At 46.6% G+C, this 27,895-nt stretch overlaps 1 protein-coding gene across 2 annotated transcripts in view; it reads right to left on the bottom strand.

The window, feature by feature from the left end:
- The window catches only part of LOC128832412 (hexokinase-2), a 66,850-nt gene extending 43,367 nt beyond the window's left edge, over positions 1-23,483 (bottom strand). Inside the window, exons 1-2 of one of the 2 annotated variants that reach the window (XM_054019773.1) lie at positions 23,346-23,483; positions 10,287-10,449 (exon numbers count right to left, since the gene is read on the bottom strand). In XM_054019773.1, the coding sequence (XP_053875748.1) occupies positions 10,287-10,449; positions 23,346-23,408 (226 nt within the window). In that variant the 5' untranslated portion in view covers positions 23,409-23,483. The remainder of the gene's footprint in view (positions 1-10,286; positions 10,450-23,345) is intronic. The other variant, XM_054019774.1, reaches the window with a different exon arrangement.
- Positions 23,484-27,895: the final 4,412 nt, after the last annotated feature.

Raw genomic sequence — 27,895 nt, 5'->3', positions numbered from 1 at the left:
TTGCATTATGGTAGCGCGTGGAGGCCCCGATGGGGATTGTGGGCCCATTATGATAAATGATGTAGATGCTCAGGGTATGTCTACACTGCAATCAGAGGTGTGACGGCAGCACGTGGAGATATACCCGAGCTGGTACTTGCAATCGCTAGCTGAAAGCCAACAGCAGTGACGCTGCGGCAGCATGGGCTGTACAAGCCTGCCTGGGACATTGGGTCATTCTTCAGGCATCCAGTCTGTGCTGCCCCAGCATCACTGCTATTGGTAGCTGAAGCTTGTCTACACTACAGCAGCACAGCTATGGGGCTGCAGCTGTGCTGCTAATACTGTAGTATTGATGCTTCCTACCTTCTTTCTGTCGGCCTAGCTGCATCTACACCGCGGGGGGTTAAGTCAACCTAACGACCGTGTACAAAATATATCGGAAGGACAGAACAGGTCGTGCGGGGGGGTGGGGCGGGGAGTGGCACTATATGTGAAAGAAAATGTAGAATCAAATGAAGTAAAAATCTTAAGTGAATCCACATGTTCCATAGAATCTCTATGGATAGAAATTTCATGCTCTAATAAGAATATAACATTAGGGATCTATTATAGACCACCTGACCAGGACAGTGATGATTAATTTCCCTTAGCATTTCGAGAGGCTATCAAAATTAAGAACCCAATAATAGTGGGGGATTTCAATTATCCCCATATTGACTGGGAACTTTCACTTCAGGATGAAATGCAGAGATAAAATTTCTCGATACTTTAAATGACTGCTTCATGGAGCAGCTGGTATGGGAACCCATAAGGGGAGAGGCAACTCTAGATTTAGTTCTGAGTGGAGCGCAGGAGCTGGTCCAAGAGGTAACTATAGCAGGACCGCTTGGAAATAGTGACCATAATACAATAGCATTCAACATCCCTGTGGGGGAAGAACATCTCAACAGCCTAACACTGTGGCATTTAATTTAAAAAGGGGGAACTATGCAAAAATGAGGGGGTTAGTTAAACAGAAGTTAAAAAGTACAGTGACTAAAGTGAAATCCCTGCAAGCTGCATGGGCGCTTTTTAAAGACACCATAATAGAAGCCCAACTTCAATGTATACCCCAAATTAAGAAACACAGTAAAAGAACTAAAAAGAGCCAGCATGGCTTAACAACCATGTAAAAGAAGCAGTGAGAGATAACAAGACTTCCTTTAAAAAGTGGAAGTCAAATCCTAGTGAGGCAAATACAAAGGAGCATAAACACTGCCAAATTAAGTGCAAGAATGTAATAAGAAAAGCCAAAGAGGAGTTTGAAGAATGGCTAGCCAAAAACTCCAAAGGTAATAACAAAATGTTTTTTAAGTATATCAGAAGCAGGAAGCCTGCTAAACAACCAGTGGGGCCCCTTGATGATCAAGATACAAAAGGAGCGCTTAAAGACGATAAAGTCATTGCGGAGAAACTAAATGGATTCTTTGTTTCAGTCTTCATGGCTGAGGATGTTCGGGAGATTCCCAAACCTGAGCTGGCTTTTGTAGGTGACAAATCCGAGGAACTGTCAAAGACTGAAGTGTCACTAGAGGAGGTTTTGGAATTAATTGATAAACTTAACATTAACAAGTCACCGGGACCAGATGGCATTCACCCAAGAGTTCTGAAAGAACTCAAATGTGAAGTTGCGGAACTATTAACTAAGGTTTGTAACCTGTCCTTTAAAATCGGCTTCTGTACCCAATGACTGGAAGTTAGCTAATGTAACGCCAATATTTAAAAAGGGCTCTAGAGGTGATCCTGGCAATTACAGACTGGTAAGTCTAACGTCGGTACCGGGCAAATTAGTTGAAACAATAGTTAAGAATAAAATTGTCAAACACATAGAAAAACAAACTGTTGAGCAATAGTCACCATGGTTTCTGTAAAGGGAAATCATGTCTTACTAATCTATTAGAGTTCTTTGAAGGGGTCAAACATGTGGACAAGGGGGATCCAGTGGACATAGTGTACTTAGATTTCCAGAAAGCCTTTGACAAGGTCCCTCACCAAAGGCTCTTAAGTAAAGTAAGTTGTCATGGGATAAAAGGGAAGGTCCTTTCATGGATTGAGAACTGGTTAAAAGACTGGGAACAAAGGGTAGGAATTAATGGTAAATTCTCAGAATGGAGAGGGGTAACTAGTGGTGTTCCCCAAGGGTCAGTCCTCGGACCAATCCTATTCAACTTATTCATAAATGATCTGGAGAAAGGGATAAACAGTGAGGTGGCAAAGTTTGCAGATGATACTAAACTGCTCAAGACAGTTAAGACCAAAGCAGACTGTGATGAACTTCAAAAAGATCTCACAAAACTAAGTAATTGGGCAACAAAATGGCAAATGAAATTTAACGTGGATAAATGTAAAGTAATGCACATTGGAAAAAATAACCCTAACTCTACATACAATATGATGGGGGCTAATTTAGCTACAACAAGTCAGGAAAAAGATCTTGGAGTCATCGTGGATAGTTCTCTGAAGATGTCTGCGCAGTGTGCAGAGGCGGTCAAAAAAGCAAACAGGATGTTAGGGATCATTAAAAAGGGTATAGAGAATAAGACTGAGAATATATTATTGCCCTTATATAAATCGATGGTACGCCCACATCTCGACTACTACGTACAGATGTGGTCTCCTCATCTCAAAAAAGATATACTGGCACTAGAAAAGGTTCAGAGAAGGGCAACTAAAATGATTAGGGGTTTGGAACGGGTCCCATATGAGGAGAGATTAAAGAGGCTAGGAGTCTTCAGCTTGGAAAAGAGGAGACTAAGGGGGGATATGATAGAGGTATATAAAATCATGAGTGATGTGGAGAAAGTGGATAAGGAAAAGTTATTTACTTATTCCCATAATACAAGAACTAGGGGTCACGAAATGAAATTAATAGGCAGCAGGTTTAAAACAAATAAAAGGAAGTTCTTCTTCACGCAGCACACAGTCAACTTGTGGAACTCCTTACCTGAGGAGGTTGTGAAGGCTAGGACTATAACAGAGTTTAAAAGAGAACTGGATAAATTCATGGAGGTTAATTCCGTTAATGGATATTAGCCAAGATGGGTAAGGAAGGGTGTCCCTAACCTCTGTTTGTCAGAGGATGAAGATGGATGGCAGGAGAGAGATCACTTGATCATTGCCTGTTGGTCCACTTCCTCTGGGGCACCTGGCATTGGCCACTGTCGGTAGACAGGATACTGGGCTAGCTGGACCTTTGCTCTGACCCGGTACGGCCGTTCTTATGTTCTTATGTTATTGGGGCGTGAAATTTTTCACAGCCCTGAGCAACATAGCTAGGACAGCTTAAGTTTTAGGTGAAGATCACCAAGGCTGCAGTTAGCTAGATTAAAGCTAGCGAGAGTACACCTACATGTGATACAATTACACCTCTGACTGCAGCATAGACATACCCATAGCGAGAAAGAGTCCCTGCCCCAAAGAGCTTACATGACATGACCCATGCTTGTGTTAGCGTGAAAAAATAAAACTGAAGCCCCGAACAAAAAGGGGACTGAAATCCTGTGGCTTACACCATCCTCGACCTGACCTGAGTAAACAGGTGCTGGGACAGCAGCTCGGGAAATGGATGTTTTTGCTTAGCTTTAAAATTTACTTTTAACATTTGTTTTCACTCCATTCTCCCCACCGCACCCCTTGTACAGAACTTTAGAATTCCATGACTGTGCAGACTAAGACTCCACTGATTCACACGCAGGTTTGTTGAAGTGATCTGGAATATTCAATCTAGTCAGCTTAAAAAAAAAAAAAAAAAAAAAAGAGAGAGAGAAATTGGAGCCACTCCAGACTTTGTCCAACATGGAAACAAAGGGGGGAGGGGGTGGGGACACACAACACAGCTTTTTCAATGACTTTTCTGTGCCTGTTACAATCTCATTGTTGTGGATCCACCAACTAAACATATTGCTGCAATTATTCCATGAAGTTTAGATCATTCTAGGAAAAGAACCAGCCTGAAAAAAAGGGTAAGCATTCTAAACTTCAACGCACCTGTGCCAAATTAGGTTACAGAAGTAGCCTAATATTGCTTTCATGTCAGTGTAAACATATGGAGTAACCCCAGGGTAAACAGTCAGTTCAGAATCAGGCCCAGTAAGTTTAAGCAGTTTAACCTGACAATTAAAATAAAAACCTATCATCAGATGGGAACTACTTTGTTCGGTTCTATCAGTACTGAGTACAGTACGATACCAGAGCTGAAGTTTCATGCAGATCGGACATTCTCTATAAACTACAGTATAATATATTTAAAGTCCTTCACACGTGGTGTGACCTGGCTTTTCCAGGTGGAGCAATCACACAGTTCTCCCATTTACTTCAGTTATGTGTGCTCAGCACTTGGGGGAAGGGGGGGGGGGGGAAATAAATAAATAAAAATCAGGCCTCAAGGTACCTAAAGTCCCCTGAATTTCAATGAGATTTAGGTATCTAACTCCCTTAGGTTTCTTTCAAAATCCCATTCTAAGTACACTGATCTGCTTGGGGATTCAGGCATTCCATTGCATACTGTATTGTGTTAGTCTAACTCCTATGTGGGTATTACACTGATGTGTATATGAAATGGCGTATCTGTCTATGGTAACATGGGGAAGGATGTAACATTAAGAAGAAATTACATCTTCAGAATGAAAGAGACATTTCAGAATTCCATCCCATAGGGCAAAGCAAAGGAGCAAAATATTCCAGTAACCTGGTTACCACAGATTTCAAGGGGAAGTAAAACAATCAGCTGGCAAGGGATACGAACTGCCTACCCTATTGAGAAAACAAACCGAGCCTCTAGAGATTAAAACCTGGTAACTGAACATACCATTCTTTCCAGCAGGACTGGTGTTTGCTCAGGGCCTAAGCAAGAGGACACAGGAATTGGGTCTCCTCTCGCTTACTTTGCGGTGCAAGTCAGGAGAAACTCTACTGAAGTCACTGGAGTTAGACTAGTGAGAACAGAAGAGATTCAGCATTGCTGAGAGCAAGCTGCATGTTCATAGCTTCCAAGAGCCATTTCACTTAGTAAAGAAGGTGTGGCATAAAATGGTTATGCAACTATAACACTGCACCCTCCTGACTAATGCTTCCTCTATTTCAGGCCAGCAAACAGAGAGAGACGGGGAAGAAGGAAATGGACAAATACCACCCACACTTTCAAGTGCTGGGGGGGAAACCCAATGTCTATTGCACAAAGCAGAGACATATTTAGATCAGACTTCACTTTCCATAAAATGTGTCACTGGATTTGCCTTCGATTCATTTTCTCTATTGCAGCACGTTGTTATCAGTGTCTCAATTAACCCCTCATGTGGCAAACAGGCAGTATGAGTGGCAGAAGCCTGCTTATAACGTTCTCCATCTGGGTACAGAGAACAGCTGCTTGTTCAGATGCAGCTGACCCATCTCAAAAGCCCCGTATTTCAGCATATGGTATTCAAAGCAGAAAATAGGTGGCAAGAGTGCCCGGTGACCAAAAGGAGCAGTAAGGATTTCCTTTAAGAAAGATCCAGCTTGAACAATGAGAGAAACACAGAGCTGAGATTACAAGGTCAGTCGCCTCATCTTTGCTATATTACATATGGGGAGATCGCAGCCTAGTGAATAGGGTGTTGGACTGAGTCAGGATACAGGGGCTCTAGTTCAGGATCTGCCACTGCCAGGATCTGCCACATGTCTCAGTTTCCTCATCTGTGAAGTGGGGTTAATGATGCTTCCTCGCCTTTGTAACATGCTTTGAGATCTACAGATGGAGAATGCTATATAAAAGAATTACTATTGGTCTTTGTCTATAGGGGAAGCCTCCTTTAGCCCTAACACCAATTCCCTCTAAGCTAAGACTCCGGAGACCCTGCTGCCCATTACAATATGTTGTAACAAACTGAGAATTGAGCTCTTTTTCACTGTCCAACAGCATCTCACTTAAGTAGGTGCCAATGTATTTGGGAACCTGATCCTGCAAGATACTAACAGCCCTCAACTCATCCTGAAGAGGTGCTGTGCAATGAGTACCATCAACTCCCATAGGGCCTTAAATTTGTAACATCTGGCTGCTTCCGAGCAAGACTGAGTGGATTACAATTGCTTCTAAAGTGTGGAAGGGGCACTCATGTTAAGTATTAGACAACCAAACAATTCCATCTAGACGCTTATACAGCCCCAATCACTGTAGTAGCTGAACACTGCACATTCAACATCCCATCTTCACATCACCCCTGTAAGGGAGGGAGGTATCCCCATTTTACAGGGAACCATGGCTTAGAAATGCCAACAGAGTAGCCCACATCCTCAGAACAAGGAATTGAGCCCAGCTTTCACGAACCCTAGGCCACGGCCTTACCCACAAGACCCAGAGCAGAACCTATGATGGAAATATATCCCCACCCTACCCCGCCCAGATTAATATTTAAACAGGACAAAACACGTGAGCATCAATCACCAAAGAAAAAGAGCAAATGGAGTGGGGAAAGTTTGTTAAGAAGTTTATGATGGGATTTGTCCCTTAGTGACACAACAATTCGGCGACTCGGTATTAGTGATCGATTTGAACCGAGCTCTCAGTTTGGACACATGCAGCAGCAGCGCTAAGCTGACAGCAAGGGCCAGATTCTGCTCTCACTTAGGCTGACAGCAACAGGAGTAACTCCCTGGAGCCGACGGAGCGAGAGGAGAATCAGGCTCTAAGACATTCAGGCTGCCTAACTCAGCTCCTTTTTAGACTATGGGATCTCAACCACAGGAACAAACTGAATCTAACCAAAAAAATAATATTCACCCCTGCTGAGCAGTTAAGAGATGGAAGAACCTGTATGATCAGACAACTCCTCTCCCTGCAAAAGATATAGTTCCCCTGAGAGAAATCCCTCTGCTGAATCTTTGCCCAAAGGCACAGGAGCAGCAGTAGACTGGCAAGTCACTATGCATCGTTGGATGAAACATTACATAGCTCCCAGGGTAAAGTTTAGAGCTTTACTGTTTAAAAAGCAGAAGATGCAGCAGCTCCAGGAAAAGCACCAAGATTCCTTTGACACTGCAGTTACTAGGAAGGCTAGCAAAACCAGAGACCAGCTCCGGATGGGATTTGGCATAGGGTCCGTACGAGTACATTGACATGGCTAGCAGAAACCCACGGCAGCGAATCTCAGAGCTTGGGTCTATGGCACTAAAAACAGCTACGTAGACATTTGGGCTCAGGCTGGAGCTCGGGCTCTGAAGCCCGGGAATGAGGGTGAACTTCACAGCCCAAGCCACAGTGTCTACACTGCTGTTCTGAGCACTGTGGCGCCAGTCCCGTGAGTCTGTAGACCCGGGTTCTGAGACTCACTGCTGCAGACACACCCTATGACAGCTCGGTGTCAGTGACACCAAAGTCACAGGAGCTGTTCTCATGAGACTGTAACCCAAAGACGTAGACGCTCCGGGGCTCAGCTGGGCTTGCCAGATGCCTGCAACGCTGCTCAGAAAGGTGGATGAGCCACAGCGATGGAACAAACCCTTCCATACATGCTAGGACATAACAGCATCGTAGCTGTGCTACACTACAGTAGACCGGACCACAGACAGAAGCAGCAGGGAGGGGGGAACTCAAAGCAGCAGCAGAGCAGCTGGAGATGGGAGGAGAAATGGAGACAGGTGCCTTCTTCTATGGCTCAGTTCCTCCTCCCTTTCCCTCTCCTGGATGCTGGCCACCTGGTCCCATGTTGGTCGTTTCTATTCAAAAATCTTTATAGTGGTGCCAGTGAGGTCACCACGCTCTTTGGGCCAAAGAGCCACTCTGGGACACACACAAATACAGGTCCAGTGAAGTCAGAGTGGAATTTGCCCCATAGTCTTCCAGATCCTCTATATACCCCAAGCTCACCCAGCTGCAGCTGATCTCCTGTCTCAGCAGTCGCAGACCCATTCCCCACCCCTTTGCCTGCACAGCTGCCGCTGGTTCAGCTCTCCCAGAGCAGCAAGGTTGGGAGAACCAGTGTCACTAAGACACCAGCTGCTGCCAGCATCTCAGCCATCATGTCTCCTGTACTGCGCAGGATCTGTCTAATCAACAGAGTTACTTCACACCCCAGCCACCTGGCTACCTTAGGGCTCCCCAATGTTCAGCTCTGCTGGAGGGATGTCAGCAACTGTGGGAAACCATTGCCAAATTTCCTTCTCGTGTATCCATTCCATGTCACCCTCTGCATGTAATTGACTTTAAACCAGAAATCCTTCTTTTCTCCCTAACCTAAGCCTCTCAGCGCTCTCTTTAAAGGAACAATCAAATCCTACACCCGGTTTCCCTACAGTCATTTATCTAGAAACTTTACTAACAAAAACAATGAGGAGTCCAGACTCCTCGTTTTTGTGGATACAGACTAACAGGACTACCCCTCTGATATTTACTAACAAACACGCTCTGCTCATCAGCACTGCTGTCACTATTATTGTAGGTTAGCACCCAACAGCCCCAACCAAGATCAAAGACTAGCCATGCACCTGTAAGACCCAGTCCCCTGCCCTGCCCTGGAGAACTTTGAGTTTAACAGCAATATGCTCCCTGTATCTTATCTTTTGATCTGCAGTTTCCTTGTGTTTGTATCAAAGTTTAATCAGATGAGAAATGCCTTTGATTTTTATCTGAACAATTACGGTACAAAGCTATGGCCAGATCCTGCAGGGTGCCGAGTGCTTCCTACACCGCACAGGCTTTCAAAAGTAGAAGGCCCTCAGTACTTTACAGTTTAGGGGACCAAGCCTGCAAACGGAGGCAATGTATCCTAGTGGACAGAGCTCTGGATTGGGACTCAGGATATCTGGGTTCTGCTCCTGACTCTTCCACTAGACTGCTGGGTGACCTTGGGCAAGCCACATTCCCCTCTCTATACCTCATTTTTCCCCCATCTGTAAAATGGGAATAATGATACTGACCTCCTTTGTAAAGTGCTTTGAGATCTACTGATGAAAAGCTCTGAGTAACAGCTCGGTATTATTCTTATTTTTAAGGTGGTCATGGGCCTAATTCTCCTATTAAACCAATTTCACCAAGATAAATCTACTGCATCTACACTGACATCAAACTGATGTAGTCAAAAAAAAAAAAAATGCTTGCCAGGTGGTTTTTCCTCTGTCTAGTGGCGAGCCTGGAATTGGGATGAACAGTCTTCGCCCAGGATCCCAGCCGTTGTCCTTCAATCTGTCGGGTATTTGTGAACCACTCAGTGCACAGCAGAACCTTGCATCTCGGCAACTCCGGCATACATAAGGGGCATTTGGAACGTTGCTGAAAGACATCCAGATCCTGTCCCAGCACGCAAGGATCCAATACCAAGTCTCCTAGCCAAAAGACTAGTTTGCTCCTCACTCACAAATCCCATAACTTTCCTTGCCGGGCGGTGAGCAGCACGTTTTCTAACATCTCTCAGGACCTCAACCCCAGCTGATTTATTTATTCCTGATCCTGAATGCTTTAGACAGATGTTACATCAGCAAATCAGTTTTAAAGGTAATCTGGTGATTGCATGGAGATCACAACAATCGGAAAGAGAGTAATAAGCTGCCACGGCTAGCAGATCTGGGAGAAAAAAGCTGTTAGCCATGGGAGGAGTTTGTTGCATCTATCTAGGCTCTTATATCAGCACCCATCATTGTAATAGCTGAGCACTTTCTGGGCACTCCTATGCTAGGATAGTGATTCACCAAGATCTTAGAAATCTGTCTTTTTTTGGGGAGGGATAACTCAGTGCTTTGAGCATTGGACTGCTAATCCCAGGGTTATGAGTTCAATCCTTGAGGGGACCATTTAGGGAACTGGGGTAAAAATCTGTCTGGGGATTGGTCCTCCTTTGAGCAGGGGGTTGGACTCCTCCTGAGGTCCCTTCCAACCCTGATATTCTATGATTCTATGATAGTGGCTGGCAGGAAGCGTTCAGTTAAAAGGCTTGACTGTGCGTGTGTATTATGGGGAACTAAGGTTTTTCCATGGTCACTCTGAGGTCAGTTAGCCTGCTGGCACCAGCAGCCCCTTGTGTTCTACCCAGGACTGTTTCTGTCCTGCAAGAAGAGGCATTCTCAGCTTGCAACCCCAGTGTGAGTTAGGAGCAACTCTCTTCAAGTCAAGAGAATTACACCACCAGGGCAGGTTGGAGAAGAACTGAGCCCTTCATTCTCCAATTCAAACACAACAGGAGGACAAAACAATCGGGAAAAGGGTGTAGAGAGGAACAAATAAGGAACAGAAGAGCTCATTCCTCCACCCCCACCCCCACTGTACGCAGAACAAGCGATTCCTTGCAGCACTTTACCTGTCCCATCTGGGGTTGATCTCACAAACGAGGGCAACATTTTCACTGACGCTGTGGGGTTGGTGTCCGCTCCGAGACCCTTCTCCATCTCCTTTCGGAAGCGCTCAGACACCTCCTGGAGCGTTTCATCGGAGAGCCGCATGTGATAGAGGTATTTGTCAATCTGAAAGGTGTAGGAAAGCCAGTGGGTCAGCGTGGGGGTCAGGCATTGTGGTTGGACCCATGAGAACATTACCCAACCACGGGTCATCGGTGGGGACTGAACCAGAGACCCTCAGCACCAGTGCACTCAGACTTCTCTCAATGGAGCAAAAGGAGTAACTCTTTTGGCAATAGTAGGCTATTGTCCTCTGTATGGACCAGCCACTAGCATGGTACATTTCCAAACAGATGTAGCATGGTGTTTGAGAAGGATCAAATCAACACCTCAACTCATATCACAACTCATCCGCTGAATTGAATCACTACAGATAATACTTTGTGCTTCCCACATGCCTTCTTTCTTAGCGTTGCAGCGCTTCTCACATTAAGGAAGCAAGCCTCACAACCCCCAGGCCGGTCAGGATTATCCCCATTGAATAGAGGGGAAACTGAGGCACGCAGCCACATGGTCTGCTCTTCAGAGTTGCCAAGCACCCGTCACTCTCACCAAACATTAATTGGAGCTTCTGGTGCTCAGCACCTCTCAAAAAATCAGGCTATATGTTACTCGTCTGTGGCCACGCAGAGAAAGTGAGGCAGAAGCAGGAACTGAATTCAAGATCCTCAAAGGCCATCCAATGCCTTAGCTACCAAGACTCTCCTCCTTAAGGCCTCTGAAACTAGCCAGCCTGTCAGTCTCTAGGGGGTGTCAATTTTATAGCAGCAGGGAAGGGTAAGCTGCTGGCCTCTCCCTGCAGCCGAGAATACCATGGCAAAGTTAGGTTCAGACTTTTCCACTCAGGGCTTCCTTTATTATTAAAACATAATAAAACAGTTAGAGTTCCACAACTAAACCCAGTCTTTTCCCTGACCCTAAGATGGAGACGGCCTGCCCCGATTGAAAACATCCCTCCAGTTTAATTACTTGGTTTAAACAAATTAAAAAGGCAGGTTCAAGTGTCGGGGAAGTCAGAGGAAAACTCCACCCATTCTGCTCACATAAGGCAAAGAGGATACTTCACCAGAAATTAAGTGGGAGGCTTTTAAAAGCGCTGTATTGAAAGAGACAGTTGGCATGCCATAGGCCAGCAACATCCAGCTGGCTGAGAAGTGACCTCATTCATGAACGTGGCCATATGACCACTAGGGTGAGCAAAAGAAGTATAATTTTAACGGCTGCCTTTTTAAAAAATTCCTTGTGCGTTTTCGGCCACACTGCTTCCTAGTTGCTGATGCATTTGGGGCCAGATCCTCAGCGGGTGTAAGTCAGCTTAGTTCCATTCAAGTCAGTGGCTGTACACCAATGTACACCCCTGTGGGAGCTGTCCTTTAAATAGCAAACATATCTTTGCTATCCAGCCAGGATAGTCTTACTTCCTAAGGAAAAAATCTTGTGAGCTGAATAAAGTCACAAAAAGAGGCCAGCGGAGGACAAGCTGACAGGCAGATGTGAAAATGCAAATAGTGACATCTGAAAGGGCTTCTCAGAGCAGGCTAGACAGGATTCCTTTATGGGGCCTTTAAATACCATAAAGCGGGGAAGCCAAATACTTACCTCTGCTTACCCAGCTATGTACTTTCACTCACAGGAAATTAGTTCCAACACAGCCCACATACCAATGCTACGGTAATAGCCTTTAGTTATGTGCCCCTCCTCCCACTCAGAGTGGAAAAAAGCTTGAGAGACAAAGCACATGCCCAAATCCACATTTTGCAAGAGTTCAGGATCTAGGGCTCTGGGCCTGTCTCATCTCCAGACTGATAAGATGTTTGGACATGCTGGAAAGTCAAAACAAGAACACAGCCGGGGCAATTGGGAGCGTGCTTGGTTTTTGAAGTCAGATTAGCCAGGCTGTTTGTAACACTTCAGCCTTCAAAGCCTGCAGGAGCGTTTAGCAGTTTATGCATTTGACACAGGGCAGGGGGCACAATATTATTTCTCAGCCATGAGCTTAATGCAGGAGTAATGAAGTCATTGTAAGTACCCCGCACCGCGGGCGGCTGGTGTTCTTCAGTCGTGCCCTTTTGTAGTCTCCTTGGGAGAAGCCAGCCGTGCAGTTAACCAAGAACTAGGGTGACCAGACAGCAAGTGTGAAAAAAATCAGGACAGGGGGTGGAGGGTAATAGAAGCCTATATAAGAAAAAGACCCAAAAATCAGGACTGTCCCTATAAAAAAAGGACATCTGATCACCCTACCAAGAACGAACCCATCCTAGACGCCATCTAGCAGGAAGATTTCACATGGGGTTTTCATCATGAGAACTAGACCTGCACCCCAACACCCTCAATTCTTGAAGATACATTATCATCACACCCTGGTCCGCTCTTTAGTTAGCAGCACAGGCCATTTCGGGGAGCCCAGTCAGGCCATCCTCACCAGAGACGCACCCCCTCCTTCCCAGGCCAAAGTATTTATTTTTCCTCCCTTTCCCCACTTCACTGCTGATCATTCTCTCTCCTGTTGCCCCAGGGCTAGATGGTGCTGCTGGTGGAAAAATCTTCCCTTCCCCACATTGTAGCCAGGTGCTTTCCAATCACTTGCAAGCTGAGATCCACAATATTTGCTCTTCCACCTCCGCCTATGGCAAGATATGGCGAGCAGAAAGCATGCAATATGCTTGCCCAACAGTAGACGCTGCCGTGCCCAGTTTGTGACTACATGGTGTTGCGCCTTGGCTGATCCCCACAACCCTCTCTCACTACACGTCTGGTGCTTGCCAAGATCCTCATGTGCTTACGATTCCACAGTATTAAAAATAATCAACAGTGTCAAAAGGTGGGGTGACCTTCCTCTAATTCCACAAAGCTCTTTAAAGCCTGGATCCATCAGCTCCTACACATTTAGACTGAGGCTACTAGCCATTAGTCTACCTTCTAGCTAACACAGACAAGGCTGTAAGCCATGCTATCCCAAAGCCAATCTGGGGAATAGCATTAAATGTTTTTTTAAAAAAAGAAGAATATGTCAGCAACTACATGAGCTAGGTTAGAGAAATGGCCAAGTTTGGTTTCAAACTGAGGTCCCATCCAGCAAATAGTCCATGCAGCTGAGGTATTAAGGCCCCAATTCAGCAAAATACTTCAGCATGTGCTTTACCCTAGTGATTTCAGGGACTATGCCGGGTGGAACATCACCAAGAAACCATGACTGACCATTCTCATGGAGCTCAGAGTTATAAGCAAGTGTTTTGTTGAATCAGGGCCTAAGGGTACTTCCACACTACCCACTGGATGAGCAGGTAGCAATCGATCTACCGGGGATCGATTTATCGCGTCTCGTTTAGACACGATAAATCGATCCCCGCCGCACTCCCCCTCGACTTTGGAACTCCACCAGAGCGAGAGGCAGAAGCGGAGTCAACAGGGGAGCCGCGGCCGTCGATCCCGTGCCGTGAGGACGGGAGGTAAGTCGATCTAAGATACGTCGACTTCAGCAACGCTATTCTCGTAGCTGAAGTTGCGTATCATACATCGACCACCCTCCCTCCCCAGTGTAGACCAGCCCTAAGTGATGACTCTGGACTCCAAGTAAGTTATAACAAAGCAGCATTAGTGGCTATTCAGACAGCACTATGGGACGCTGAAGTGCAAAACTATTTGGGAATTGACTATGTTATTTAGGAACTACCAGGAATGAAACTATTTGGCAACTAAATATATAACCCCACAATGCTATGTTGTTCCAATTAGCCATCTGTATTTACTGTAAGTAAATTTACATCTAATTATACAGGTAAGATCTAGCAAGATGGGAGAATTAGTCTGTGACTGTGGGAGATGAATGCCTTGGAGGAGGAACATCCTCCTTGGGTGTTCTACCTTTTCAAGGTCATTGTCAATCTGGAAAAGGAAATTTCTTTGGGATGGAAAAGTTTCACAAGTTAATGATGTTTCCCTAAAGAAACTGAAACCAGGTAGGTGGCAGAAAGTTATAGTACTGAGTTTAAGATGGCATGTGTTATACACTTTCATAGCACACACAGCAGAGGGGGAAAAAATGACACTTGACTAGAAGTTTAGTTCAAGAACCAAACCTCAAGAATTGTTAATATTCCAGCAGAATGAGACACTAACAATCTAGAATGAGCTAGGGAAAGACACCTAGAAGATTAACTTCCTGTTCCTTGTTCTCCTATTAGCTATTATCCAGACACTGTAAAAGCAAACCCTGAATCACAACTAAAGATATAGCCTAAAGCAGATGTAATGAGTAGGGGGCAATTTAAGAAATAGCATCTTTTATATTTTGAATTTAAAAATACTGAGTCCCAAGCTACCAGCTATTCAAAAACACCTCCAAGAGTATTCTGTACTAAGCACAAAATCAAAGTCTAAAAATTAAGTCACTGAAAAACTGACTATGGTGTAGTCCATGTCTTGTCCTAAACTGTTGAACAGCTGCCTTATTTCACCCCAGAGGTGGCTGCATTTAACCAGTGGGTGACAGGATCCCTACATAGCCCTTACTTCATAGGTGTGTTAAGAGGCTTCTGTAGTTCATATTAGAGAAGTGTTTTTGAGATGCTCAGCTGACAGAAATTGTAAGAGACCTAAGCAATGATTATGAATAACTGCAATCCCTATTTGTGAAATTCAACCAAAGAAGGGAAGACACTGCGATTACACATCTTTTATCATCCCACATGATCTCTGTTGGCAGCGTAGCTTTGGGAGGAATAAAGCGGAGATGGCCCTGAAACCACACCCCCAGATCTAGAGCAGCCCCAAACTTTAAATTCAGATCCACATCCAAATTCTGCAGCTCGGGCCCATTGCTGTGTCCACACAGCTGCATTCCTGTAGCGTGTGGACTGGTTATAGAAACCCTGTGCAAAGTCCAGTGTTATTGCTAATATGTTACGACTGAAGCCTCCATCAAGTTATAGAGAAAAGGGAAATGAATATTTTAAATATATACTTATTTCACCTTTAGATAATGGTTGGATTTTTGGGGGGTAGGAAGTGAGGAATGATTGATACAAAACAGGGGAGCTCATGGCTGGAGAAAAAGTCTCAGCTAATTTGGGGTGGCCACTTGGGGACAAGTTGTAAGGTTTCTCCTTTTCCTGCTAACTTGTCTCCCTCCTCTTGAGGACATTAGACTAGCAAGGGGCTTGATTCTGTATTTATTGTACACCATAAGGGCCTGACGCTACAAATATTTAAGCGTGTGGGGAGTTTTGTTCAAGTTCAGTGCAATGTTTTCATGTGGAAAGAGTTAAACCCCATGCTTGAGTGTTTGCAAGATTGGTCCCATCAATGCAGCTACTTGTAAGAGTAAAATCACTCAGACACACAAGTGCTTGAAGAATCAGCAACTCCCATGGAGTTAGTAAGAGTACTGGGAGCAAAAAGAATGAAGAATCAACCTAATGGTTAAAGATTAAGGGGGACATTGTATGGATTGAAGCAGTACTCCGGTTATGTGGATCTTTTGTCTTGTTTTTGTTTCCGCAATCGAGTGGCAATGCTTATCTGACTACATCTGAGTGTTTTGTAAATCATGGCATGATAGTAGCTTCCTGTTAAGTACAAGCACTTCCTGCATAGCAAAGATAATGCAGCATGGGAAGTACTACAGAGCTGTTTATTTTAATGCAAAAGAACCTGGGAACATGCTTGTTTTAAATTATTTTTGCATGCTGGCCCTCTGAAGGAGAGCAACGCCATTTGCCTTTTTCTATGAATCATCACTTCATTTTTTGGCTGATTTTTTCAGATCCACGGACATGGCAAGAATCAAACTCAGAATAAATGTCCCAGCTCTACAATATTTTCTCTCTATAGTTCTTAGATCTGCTTGTGCATTTTAGAAGCACTTAGAGAATTTAATGTGAAAAAACACATTAAAGGCCTTTTTTGTGGTGGGGGACTGAAAGTTCGGTGTGTGTTAAAAAGAGATGTATTTAAGTTGCAAAGTTTGGATCGGGATTTAACAGGTGATCAGTTCAAATCTGGGATTTTGGTTTGGCCTGCTCCACTGACAAGCTATTTACCATAGCCAGCCACAGATCAGGGTGTCAAATACCCTTGAAGTTCAGGGGGTTAGTTTAGGCCTGATCGCTGCTGCATAAAAGTTCTACTTGGTATCAGGATCCTCTTCCCAAGTCCCACAGGATGGTGGCCCCAGGAGGTTTTCATTTTTTCTCCCCATCCCAGCTATGGATTAGTAAAAATGTAATTTAAAAAAAAAATGAAAGTTTCTCAAATTCTGAAGCACAAAATAATACTTTGTGATCCTCTGATGAAAGATACTGTACAAACATTAAGCAATTATCAAAATATCCCTAAGAGAGTGGCAGATGGATCACCTGACCCACCACTAAAATGCAATCACTTTGGTGGGGAATGCAGCAACTGTTTAACAGCGCATAGTGATACTGCCCCCAGTTTAGGGCAGGAAGCAAATAAATACTCATCACCCATCTAGCACTTTGTATCATCAGGAGCTTTCAAAGTGCTTTGCAAAATTGGTATCTTTATCCCCATTTTACAGAGGAGGAAACTGAGGCACGATGAGGTGCAAGCGACTTGCCCAAGGTCACATTCTGAAGTAGCGGCAGGGCAGGGAACAGAAACCATTTCCCAACTCAGGCCTGTTGCCACAGCTAAGACCATATCTAAACATACTAGTAAATTTAGGTAGGCAAATGTGATCACATACGTGAGCATCAGGGGCTGGACTAGCCTTCCCCCACTTAAAATCTTAGGGACAAAAGGAAGACATTCTGCCAGCTACTAAATTACAAGTCACGAGATGCTACATGACTGTGTTTTAGGTGTGGATTGCTAGTATTGACCCTGAACCTGCAAAACGCTGAGGACTTCCTGGAATATGCTGCTGGCCCTCACCTCCAACTGACTGCGCCAGGAGAGCTCAGCACTTTGCAGAAATAAACCCCATTGTGACCTTACAAGAGAAGCAAAGCCCAACACTCCTCCCGGATCCTATTGCAGCACACTATAGTGTGAGTCAGACAATTTCCTGTATGGCTGGTTCCTCCCCACCCCCATCCCTCAAGAGTCATTTTACAGGACACAGCGTGCGAACTGGACGCCTCGAGGGGTGGGGAGTAAGGAACCGATTACTAAGAGAAGTCATGCTGCAGTGCATCAGCAAGGACTGGCAGACTCAGTCTTGCCCTCACCAAGTGTTTTACGAGAAACCAGCTGCTGTTCGCGGCAGCCTAAGGGCAGCCCCCAGGAAAACCCCCACCCCAGCGCAGGGAGCATTTTGATGCTTGTGGCTCGGAGCACAGAAGCTACTGTGTATTCCAGCCAAGCTTCCATTCAGCTGCTATCAGCTACTGCTGTTGCCACAGGACAAGAGGGGACAGACAGAGATGAAATGTGATAAAACAGCCTCTGGTTTTTGTTACCTCATTCTCCCCCCCGCTCCCCATATACTTTATATTGTGAGCTCTTACAGCCAGGGAACATCTTTTATTGTGTGTTTGTACAGCACCTAGCACCCAGGGGCCCTGAACTGATTGGCGCTATTAGGTGATAAGATAATACAAATGCATATTAATAAAATAATAACTATACCTAACGCTTTTCATCAGTAGATCTCAAGGCACTTTACAAAGGAGGACAATAACATTTTGCCCATTTTAGAGATGAGGGAACTGAAGTTCAGGAAGGGGAAGTGACTTGCCCATCATCACCCAGCAGGTAGTAGAGCTGGGAAGAGAACCCAGATATCCTGAGTCCCAGCCCAGTGCTCTATCCACTAGGCCACCACTATATAACAAGACAGAAAATGAACCAAGTGCTAAATCGACAGCCCTGGAGGTTTACATCTTATCCAGCCAGAAAACAAAACGGACACCATGGGTAGCAGGAGGACCCCACCAAAGACCCTCTACCTTGACACAAATACTATTGTCTAGCTGGCTCATTGTGCCCCCAGGCCACTCCGCCCGAGTGTGGTGGGACTCTATCCAGTCCTGAGATGGCAGGTACCCACAATGCAGAAACCACCACAATTGGGACACTGAGCAGAGAGGCCCTTAGAAGAGCTGCCTGCAGGGCAAAGGTGAAGGTTATTGGCTGGGTATTATGAGAAAGCTTGCCAGCCACAGACATTGCTGGACCCTTTCAGTGGCTGGAAGTTGCCAGTTTCCAGGGAACCTCCGCCCACCATCCTTCCCAGCACAACTGTGAAGTCACAGTTTAAATGGAAGAGACAATGACACTGAGATTTAAGAACAACTCCAAGCGACAGGGGGAAGAAGACACTTAAATCCTTCCTCTAAGCGAGCGAAAGAATGAGCCAGTCACGTCAGAAAACGGTCAAATGGACTGATCTCCAAAGGAGAGTGGAAGTTTTACAACTCTGCAAAAGATGGAAGGTCGACGACTTCCACATAGCCGACTTCACTTGAAGAGACAGACAGAGACATTGTACTGAACGGGAGGCCTCATTATGAAAGTAAAATTAAACAACAAACTTATCCCTAATTAGTACCTTTAGCTAGAAGGAAAAGAAAAACATACCAGCCCAATTTTTCAGCTATGAATCACAAGTGTCCACATGCAGTTAGTACTTTTCCTAGCATTATTTCTGCCACAAATGACATCAGTTTAAAGCATAATGGTTCTATCAACATTAATGTAGTTAACACGCAGCACCGGCCCAGTGAATGTGCCACATTCAAATATGATTAGTCCTAGCGTTTTTAAAGCACCTTTCATCTGTGGATCTCAAAGTGCTCTGCAAACATTCATTAAGTTTACACAACCCCTTTGAGGTTTGACAAGAGTGACTTCGACCCAGTTTACAACTGGGCAAACTGAAGGTTAAGTGACTTAGGCTTAGGGCCCTACCAAATTCATGGTCCATTTTGGTCAATTTCATGATCATGGGATTTAAAAAATCATAAATTACATGATTTCAGCTATTTAAATCTGAAATTTCCTGTTGTAATTGTAGGGATCCTGACCCAAAAAGGAGTTGGGGGGGAAGGGGGCGCAAGCTTATTGTAGGGGGGTTGCAGTACTTCTACCCTTACTTCTGTGCTGCTGCTGTCAGCAGCCCTGCTTTCAGAGCTGGGAGCTAGAGAGCAGCAGCTGCTGGCCAGGAGCCCAATTCTGAAGGCAGAGCCACCACCAGCAGCAGCGCAGAAGTAAGGATGGCCTGGTATGGTATTGCCACCCTTACTTCTGCGCTGCTGCTGGTAGGGCTCTGTCTTCAGAGCTGGGCACCTGGCCAACAGCTGCCGCTTTCTGACCACCCAGCTCTGAAGGCAGCACAGAAGTAAGGGTGTCAATACCGCAACACACACCCCTAAACTAACCTTGCGATACCCCCCCCCACCCCGCACGTAACTCCTTTTTGGATCAGGACCCCCAATTTGAGAAACGCTGGTCTCCCCTGTGACGTCTGTATAGTATAGGGTAAAAGCACATAAGAGACCAGATTTCATGGGGGGAGACCAGAGTTCACGGTCTGTGATGCGTTTTTCATGGATGTGAATTTGGTAGGGTCCTACTTACGCTACATCATGGCAACTGGGAACGGAACCTAGGAGTGCAAGTTCATGGACTCCAGCTTTAATCAAGAGACAACACTACCTCTTGAAAAGGTCTGATCAGGAACGGTTTCCATCAGCCACGGTTGAAGCAACAGGATCAATAACCTGCTCAGATTTTTTTTTTTTAAATATATAAATACTCTGTTCTTCCCCAGTCAGTTCCACGAAGATGCAAGTTAATGAAATGTCATTTCACCAAATCAGACGGCCACGGTTATTGCTGCTTCTTGTTTTATACTTGTGGTCTGCGGAGGATGGGCCACCTACCTGGATCTCCTTGATTCCAACTGCTAAGGTGCATTAGAAACAGCAAAGAGATACATTCACTACTTTCCGAACATTACTTTCCTGTGCATGCAACTGCAAATGGGAGACGTGATGCAGTCCACATTGTGAAAAAGTTGGAGCACCCATGTGTTATTACTGTTTGATTTTATAGTGCCCAGTGGCCCCCAAGTAACATTGGCGGGGGCCCACTGCAGCCACATCGCAAAAGACAGTCAAACACAATCCACTGTCTTGACAAAGAAACAGCACAATCAGCGTTTAAAATAGCGTGGCCGTTAACTAAAGGATTTGTTGTTGTTTTTTTAAACAAGAGGGTTCACGGGAAGGGTATTTAATAAACAATTCTGAAAGAACTCCAAGTCTGGAAGCAGTTATTCAGGGAAAGTATCTGTAAACCTGTTTCATCATACATAAACACAGCCAGTGTAGCTGAACCGTCTTGTTGAGTACTTCTAAGAGCCAATTATTGCTTGAAGAACAGGAGTACTTGTGGCACCTTAGAGACTAACACATTTATTTGAGCATAAGCTTTCATGGGCTACATCCCACTTATTGCTTGCAACTTTTTCCCATATCCAAACAATAACCTTTGTTTGCTCTCCCTAGCAAGAGTAGTTACTGAAACAGAGGGATAGACCATGCTTTGCACACCATGTTCCTGGTTTGGAACCAAGTGAAATTCCTTAAGAAAGAACTTTATGCTAACTTACTGATAAGAGCATAGCAAACTGAGAACAGCAAGAAAACCCAGAGCTAATGCAGCAACACTATTGACCTACCTCCTGCATCTTGCTACACTACATATACCATAGGAGCTGATTCCACTGTTACACAAGCCCCATTATATCTAAATGCAGTGGAACAAGACGGAAGCCTAAACTATTTCTTTACTTATCAACTTGATTTTTGCTAGGTATTTTTACTTCCAATTTAATGCAGCCACCACCAGGGACATCACAGGCATGGTAGTGTTTCTTAGTTTTACATCTGGTCTCCCTGGCTAGCGGGGTCTTATCTCTGTCGCTGTTGCTACAAAGGGAATCCGTGGTACTAAAATGAGGAAGTGATTTTTTTTCTCTCTCTAAAAAGGAAGCATTAATTGGAGTTTAGAAATCCTGCTCAGCAGCTTCAGATGAGCTAGAGCATCTGTGTGCATGTGTGACTGTAGCACTTAGAATTGAGCTTTACTGGGTGTTTTTTGTATTAATTTTTTTTTGTTTGGTTAAGAAAGCAATGTTGATATCTTTGCCACTCACTTTCCAGACAAAGCAGGAGGCAGAGTTAAAGTTTTTGTTTTCTAATTGGTATAGAAAAAGCACGTTAATATGTAACGCAGGTTTGGTGGGGACTAAAATTGGATTCAAAGCTCCCAGTCACAACATAGTTCACTCTGCCCCCCCCCCCCACACACTTTATCAAAAAGCCATTTGGTTTGCAAATCCTGAGTGATTTAGGCCACCTCCTCATCCCTGCTCTCTTACCCAAAGGGTACGGCAGCGCTGACATTCGGCATATATCCACACTGTGTCACCATCCAGCTAATGCGGACGCTCACTGTGTCCCCAGTTAACCTTCCCTATCCTACAAGACGAGGGGGAAAGGGAAAGCATTGAAGACACCACTGAAGAGCTCTCTTTGGGCTTGCAGGGAGGAACCCTCCAGGTAAGGTTTTCTCATAAATCTAAGCATCCCACTCGGACATGTCCTAAAATAACCCTAGCTCTTATAGACAGGGAGCCTAAAGCAAAACTTTAAATCGCAGCCATGTGGCTCAAGCTAGGCCTGGGGATCAGGAAATCTGGGTTCACCTGAGCTCTGCCTTGGCCTTCCTATAGGACCTTGGGTAAGTTACAACCTGTCCCTCACCTCCCCAGCTATAAACTGGGGGAAAACTTACCCCCAGTCACAGGGGGTTGTAAGAGCCTTGGCTGGAACAAGCTACAGGAAGGTTATTGTCTATAACGGGCCAAAGCAAAATCTCAAATCCAGGGAGCGAGGAACTTTGGGATGCTTTAAAAGAAACCGTTTTGTTGACTGGTGGGAAAGCGCCCCCTGGTTTCCCAGCCCTCCCCACCTACCCCAGGGCCGGGAGGGAGGGAGATTTAGCAGGAACTGAAAGGGTCTGGTGGTCAGGGACACGGCTCCTGTAAAACCCAGCAGCAGGAGTGGGAAATTAATCTCAGCGCCAGGGGCGCCCCCAGCCATCCTGCTGGGCCAGGCTTTGGCAGCAAGACAAGGGGAGCCAGAATTCCCTGCCCACAGACACTTTGCAGCCGCTTCCTTTCCAAACGCATCCCGGCTGGAACTAAACCCCCGGGGAAGGGGAAACGCCTTCAGAATCGGCCCCTCCCAGGATCAGGTCACATCCTTCCACCCACCCTTAACCCGTGGGCAGAACCCCCCAAACCAGAATCATTTCACCCCACGGCCCATGGGGGGCTGGGGTGGGGACATGAAGTCAAGGCAATAGAGAGACCCTCCCCTTCCTCCAAACAAACCCCTGGGGCCGGGGATCCCCTACTCTCGCCATAAAAGCAAGGCAATGGAAAGACCGCCCGCCCCGCAGCTGCGGCCCATGGGGTTCGGGCACACCCCCCTCCCCGCCTGCCGGGTTTGCAGAGCGAGACACAGGACGTGACACATCATGCACCGAGTTTCCCGGAACGGGACCTCCCAGGAGGGACCCCGAACTGCCCAGTCCATCCGCCGCCCGGGCTCCCAGCCCCGGTATCGGGGGGTGGGAGCCCGCTTCCCACTCCCACTATTAGCCCCCCCAAAAAAAATAAATCGAAAGGGACTCTCAGCCATTCAACCGGACCGGGGGGGGGGGGGTTAGTGCGCTGCAGCCCCCCCACACGGGGATGGGGGGGGACGGAACTTCCCCGCAGCCAGGCATCGCTCTCTCCAGTCCCCGGACCCGTGAGTTCTCTCCGACCGACAGGCACATGCCTCACGTCTCGCTAACCCCCGGCTCGGTGTCCATACCCACCGCAGAGCGGACCGCTCCTCCCACCCTCGGGTCCCGCTCTGAGCCTCACTAACCTCCCCACCCGAGGTATCGGCACTCAAGTATCGATGGGGGGGTGCACCCACCTTCTGCCCTTGGTCATGGTTGAGCTCGGTGAAGAAATAGGCGAGCAGGTGGGACGCGATCATCTTCCGCAGCGTGGGGGAGCCGATGCCGGTCTCGATCAGCCGGCCCCGGCAGCGCAGGAGCGAGCAAGCGGGCAGCAGCCGGCACGTTAGTTACTTCCCGCTGCAACAATGTGGCTCATTCAAGAGATTCCCCCGGCCCAGGAGTGACGCGCCCCCGCCGCCCGGCTCCCATTGGCCAGGGCGGGAGGGTGTGTGCGTCGCGTGGGGCGGGGCTTGCGCCTCTGTCTGTCTGTCTGAGCGAGGTGGGGGTCTCTCGCCCAGCATGGGTCTGTCTGCACTGAATGTAGATATGCACATGGGTCTGTCTGCACTGCCCCTCTATGCATGCGCCTGTCCACCCAGCATGGGTCTAGGCACAGGTCTATCTGGCCCTATGCATGGGTCTGTGTGTCTGAGCACAGATGTGTCTGTGTGCGCTTCATGTGTCTGTGCATGGGTCTGCCTGTCTGAGCACAGGGCCCTGTGTCTGTACATGCTGCACGTGGCTATGCCTGGGTCTGTCAGAGCATAGGGCTTTGTGTCTGTCTGTACTGCATGTTACAGAGGCAACTTGGGGGAGGTAATATCTTTTATTAGACCGACATGTCTGAGCACAAACAGGGCTGTGTCTCCATCTGTGCACTGCGTGTATCAAGGTGTGGGTCAGTCCATCTGAGCACAGAACTATGTGTCTGTCCGTGCTGTATGGGTCTGTGCATGATCGGCTTGAACAAAGAAACCATACAGACAACTATATACAAGAAACCCAGGGACTGCCACACCTACCTTCACAGATCCAGCAACCACCCCAAACACATAAAAAAATGTATTATCTACAGCCAGGCACTCAGATATCATAGAATATGCTCTGAGCAGAAAATCTGAGATCGATACATGAATACACTTAAAACTGTCTTCACCAAACGAGGACACTCCACCAGAGAAGGAGATCACATCATGAAACAGGCCACCCAAATACTGCCAGACAACCTGCTTCAATATAGAAATAAAACCCCCTCCAACCACACACCCCTAGTTGTCACCTGCCAACCAACGCCGGAGCCCATATAAGGTATCATCAAAAAATTACATCCCACATGCTCCTCATAGACCAGAACACACCAACTTAAAGTGGTACCAGACCATGTCAGAACAATAGATGCAAAACCTGTAGACACATCTCCATTGTTACAATGACAAACATCCCCCCACAACACCCCTTTCAAGATCCATGGGTCCTACACATGCCTATCACAACATGTGGTGTACCACATCCAGTGCGCTAAATGCCCCAATCACAACTATTTGGGTCAAACAGACAGTCACTACACTCTCGAATAAACTCACACAGAGAAATGATAAAATACAAAAACACCCTATCACCTGTGGGTGAACAATGTTCACAAAACAATCACTCTATATCTGACCTCTCCATCCTCATCCTCAAAGGAAACCTGCATAACACCTTCAAAAGACGAGCCTGGGAGCTTACATTTATAACGTTGATAGACACTAAAAATCACGGATTGAATAGAGACACTGGATTTATGGCTTATTGCAACAATCTCTAACCCCTCCAATCGCCCCACACCACCAGCTTTCCTCCAGCACTCCCTATGACTGAGAGGTGTTAACGGTCCACTTCACTTCAAATGGTCCCTTGAAAAATGTGCTAACTATTTATGCTAAACAATCTGTTCCACCACTCTGGGCTTGTCTTCATGTACAGCGCTGCACCAGCAACACTGTAGTGCTTAAGGCCTTGGCTACACTTGCAGCTGTACAGCACTGTGAGTTAAACCTGTATTCATACAGCTGAGTAGGGAAAGCGCTGCAGTCTGTCCACATTGACAGCTGCCAGCGCACTGTTGTGGCCACATTTGCGGCAATTGCAGCGCCATTGGGAGCGGTGCATTATGGGCAGCTATCCCACAGAGCACCTCTTCCCATTCTGGCGCCGTGGGTTGTGGGAAGGGGGCGTGGGTGCGGGGCATTCTGGGTCCTGTCCCAACGCCCCGTGATGCATCGCTTTGCATCCCAGAAATCCCTTTGTTTCCGTCCACCTTTGGCGCCATCTTTCAACGGTTTTATGCAGCGCGAACTGTCTGCGGGAAATGGAGCCCGAACTGCTGAGGCGTATGCTGACTTATCTCGCCAGCACGTCATATTTGGCTGTCGAACTATTCCTTAAGATCCAAAGTGACAGTGAGAGTGAGGAGTACAACGATGCTATCGAGCCACGTAACGCGTACGACACGAAATTGCTTGTGGCATTCACGGATATGCTCAGCACCGTGGAACGCCGCTTTTGGGCTCAGGAAACAAGCACTGAGTGGTGGGATCACATCATCATGGAAGTCTGGGATGACGAGCAGTGGCTGCAGAACTTTCGGATGAGAAAAGCCACTTTCATGTCTTGCATCTGAAGAAGTGAGGTTCTTACCCACGAAAGCTTATGCTCCCAATACTTCTGTTAGTCTTAAAGGTGCCACAGGCCCCCTGTTGCTTTTTTCATGGGACTGTGTGAGGAGCTCGCCCCCACCCTGCGGCACAAGCACACGAGATTGAGAGCTGCCCTGCCAGTGGAGAAGCGAGTGGCTATTGCAATCTGGAAGCTGGCAACTCCAGACAGCTACCGGTCAGTCGCAAACCAGTTTGGAGTGGGAAAGTCGACCGTTGGAATCGTGTTGATGCAAGTTTGCAAGGCCATTAATCGCATCCTATTCAGAAGAACTCTGACTCTGGGTAATGTGCAGGGCATAGTGGATGGCTTTGCACAAATGGGTTTCCCTAACTGTGGAGGGGCGATAGATGGGACGCACATTCCTATTCTGGCACCACCCCACCTAGCATCCGAGTACGTTAATCGGAAGGGGTATTTCTCTATGGGTCTCCAGGCGCTTGTGGATCACTGTGGGCATTTCATTGACATTAACACAGGCTGGCCAGGAAAGGTGCATGACGCACGCATCTTTCAGAACACTTGACTGTTCAGGAAGCTACAGGCCGGGACTTTTTTCCCAGAGTGGAAGATCCCAGTAGGAGAAGTTGAAGTGCCCATTGTGATCCTTGGAGATCCCGCTTACCCGTTAATGCCGTGGCTCATGAAACCCTACACAGGGAGCTTGACAGCAGCAAGGAACAGTTCAACTACAGGCTGAGCCAGTGCTGAATGACTGTGGAGTGTGCCTTTGGCCATTTAAAGGGCCGCTGGCGATCTCTGTATGGGAAGCTGGACTTGGCCGAACACAACATCCCCACGGTTATATCCGCGTGCTGTACCCTCCATAATATTTGTGAAGGGAAGGATGAAAGCTTCACTCAGGCATGGACCTCCGAGGTTCAACACCTGGAGGCTGAATTTGCACAGCCAGAGAGCAGGGCTATTACAGGGGCTCAGCGCGGGGCTGCAAGGATTAGGGATGCCTTGAGGGAGCAATTTGAGGCTGAAAACCAGCAGTGATATCTGGTGCCCTGCATGGGAGTGAAGTGCAGTAGTTCCAATCTTTAGTAATCAGGGTTTGCTAAGCAGACTTGCAGTGCCTGTTTATTTCCTGGGCTAAGGAATCTTTTACTTTATGCAATAATAAAGAATGTTTTCAAAGCCAAAAAATCCATTTATTGAAAAGAAAATCCATTTATGGAAAAGAACATTTATTTATTGCAAAGAAACACAACTGCTTGGGAATCAGAAAGGGCAAGGGGGTGGAGTGGGGAACAGTATAATCACAGATTCGCGTATGTCCTATCTGGTGTGCTGTGCAGTGAGTGCTGCACTTCAGGATAGCTATACTGCATGGTGATGGGGGTTGAGTGCAGAGGGTAAGGGTCATGGTTTTCAGGGGTGGGTGGTGAAGATACTGGTGTTGGAGGCAGCTGGTGGTGTGAAGAACCCGGAAGTTGGGGAAAGTGGGTTGGAGGTGACAGTGGGGCACAAGGGAAAGAGTTTTGGTACAAGGGCTGGGGGGGGGGCATTTGCGTTTGCGGTACTGCTCCTTCTGCATGGCTACGAGCTCCTGGATAGCATCTGCTTGGCGCTCCAGGATGCTTATGAGCTGATCTGTGCTTTGCTGCCGGTGATCTGTGCTTTGCCGCCGGGTGCGCTGCATTTTCCTGGCGGATCCTGCTTTCTCTCTCCCTCCAGTTCTGTGCTTTTTCATTCTCTTTAATAGATTGCTGCATCACTTCTTGCACCATGTCTTCTTTGGTTTTTCACGGTCTCTTCCTGAGTCTTTGCAGTCTCTGAGCAGGCGATAAGAGGGACGGCTGAGGTCTCAAGGTTGTTGCAGCTGTATAAGCAAAATGCAACATTTAACAGAGGCAGCATTGTTTATACCAGACAGCGTTATGATTTCCCCCGCACTTAAGGAGGGCACACACAGGGTCTACACAACAGCATAATTTTCCCGTCCCAAACAGAGCACACAACCCACAAGAACCTCAAAATGGTGGTTAAGGGGGACTGATTGTTTCAGGGCTGTACTGTCATCTGGGTTTCTGTGCCTTGG

The sequence above is a fragment of the Malaclemys terrapin genome, chromosome 2 (assembly GCF_027887155.1).
Source record: "Malaclemys terrapin pileata isolate rMalTer1 chromosome 2, rMalTer1.hap1, whole genome shotgun sequence".
NCBI lineage: Eukaryota > Metazoa > Chordata > Testudines > Emydidae > Malaclemys > Malaclemys terrapin.
Note: the sequence above shows the minus strand (reverse complement) of the source record. Positions and strands in the feature narration are given on the sequence as shown.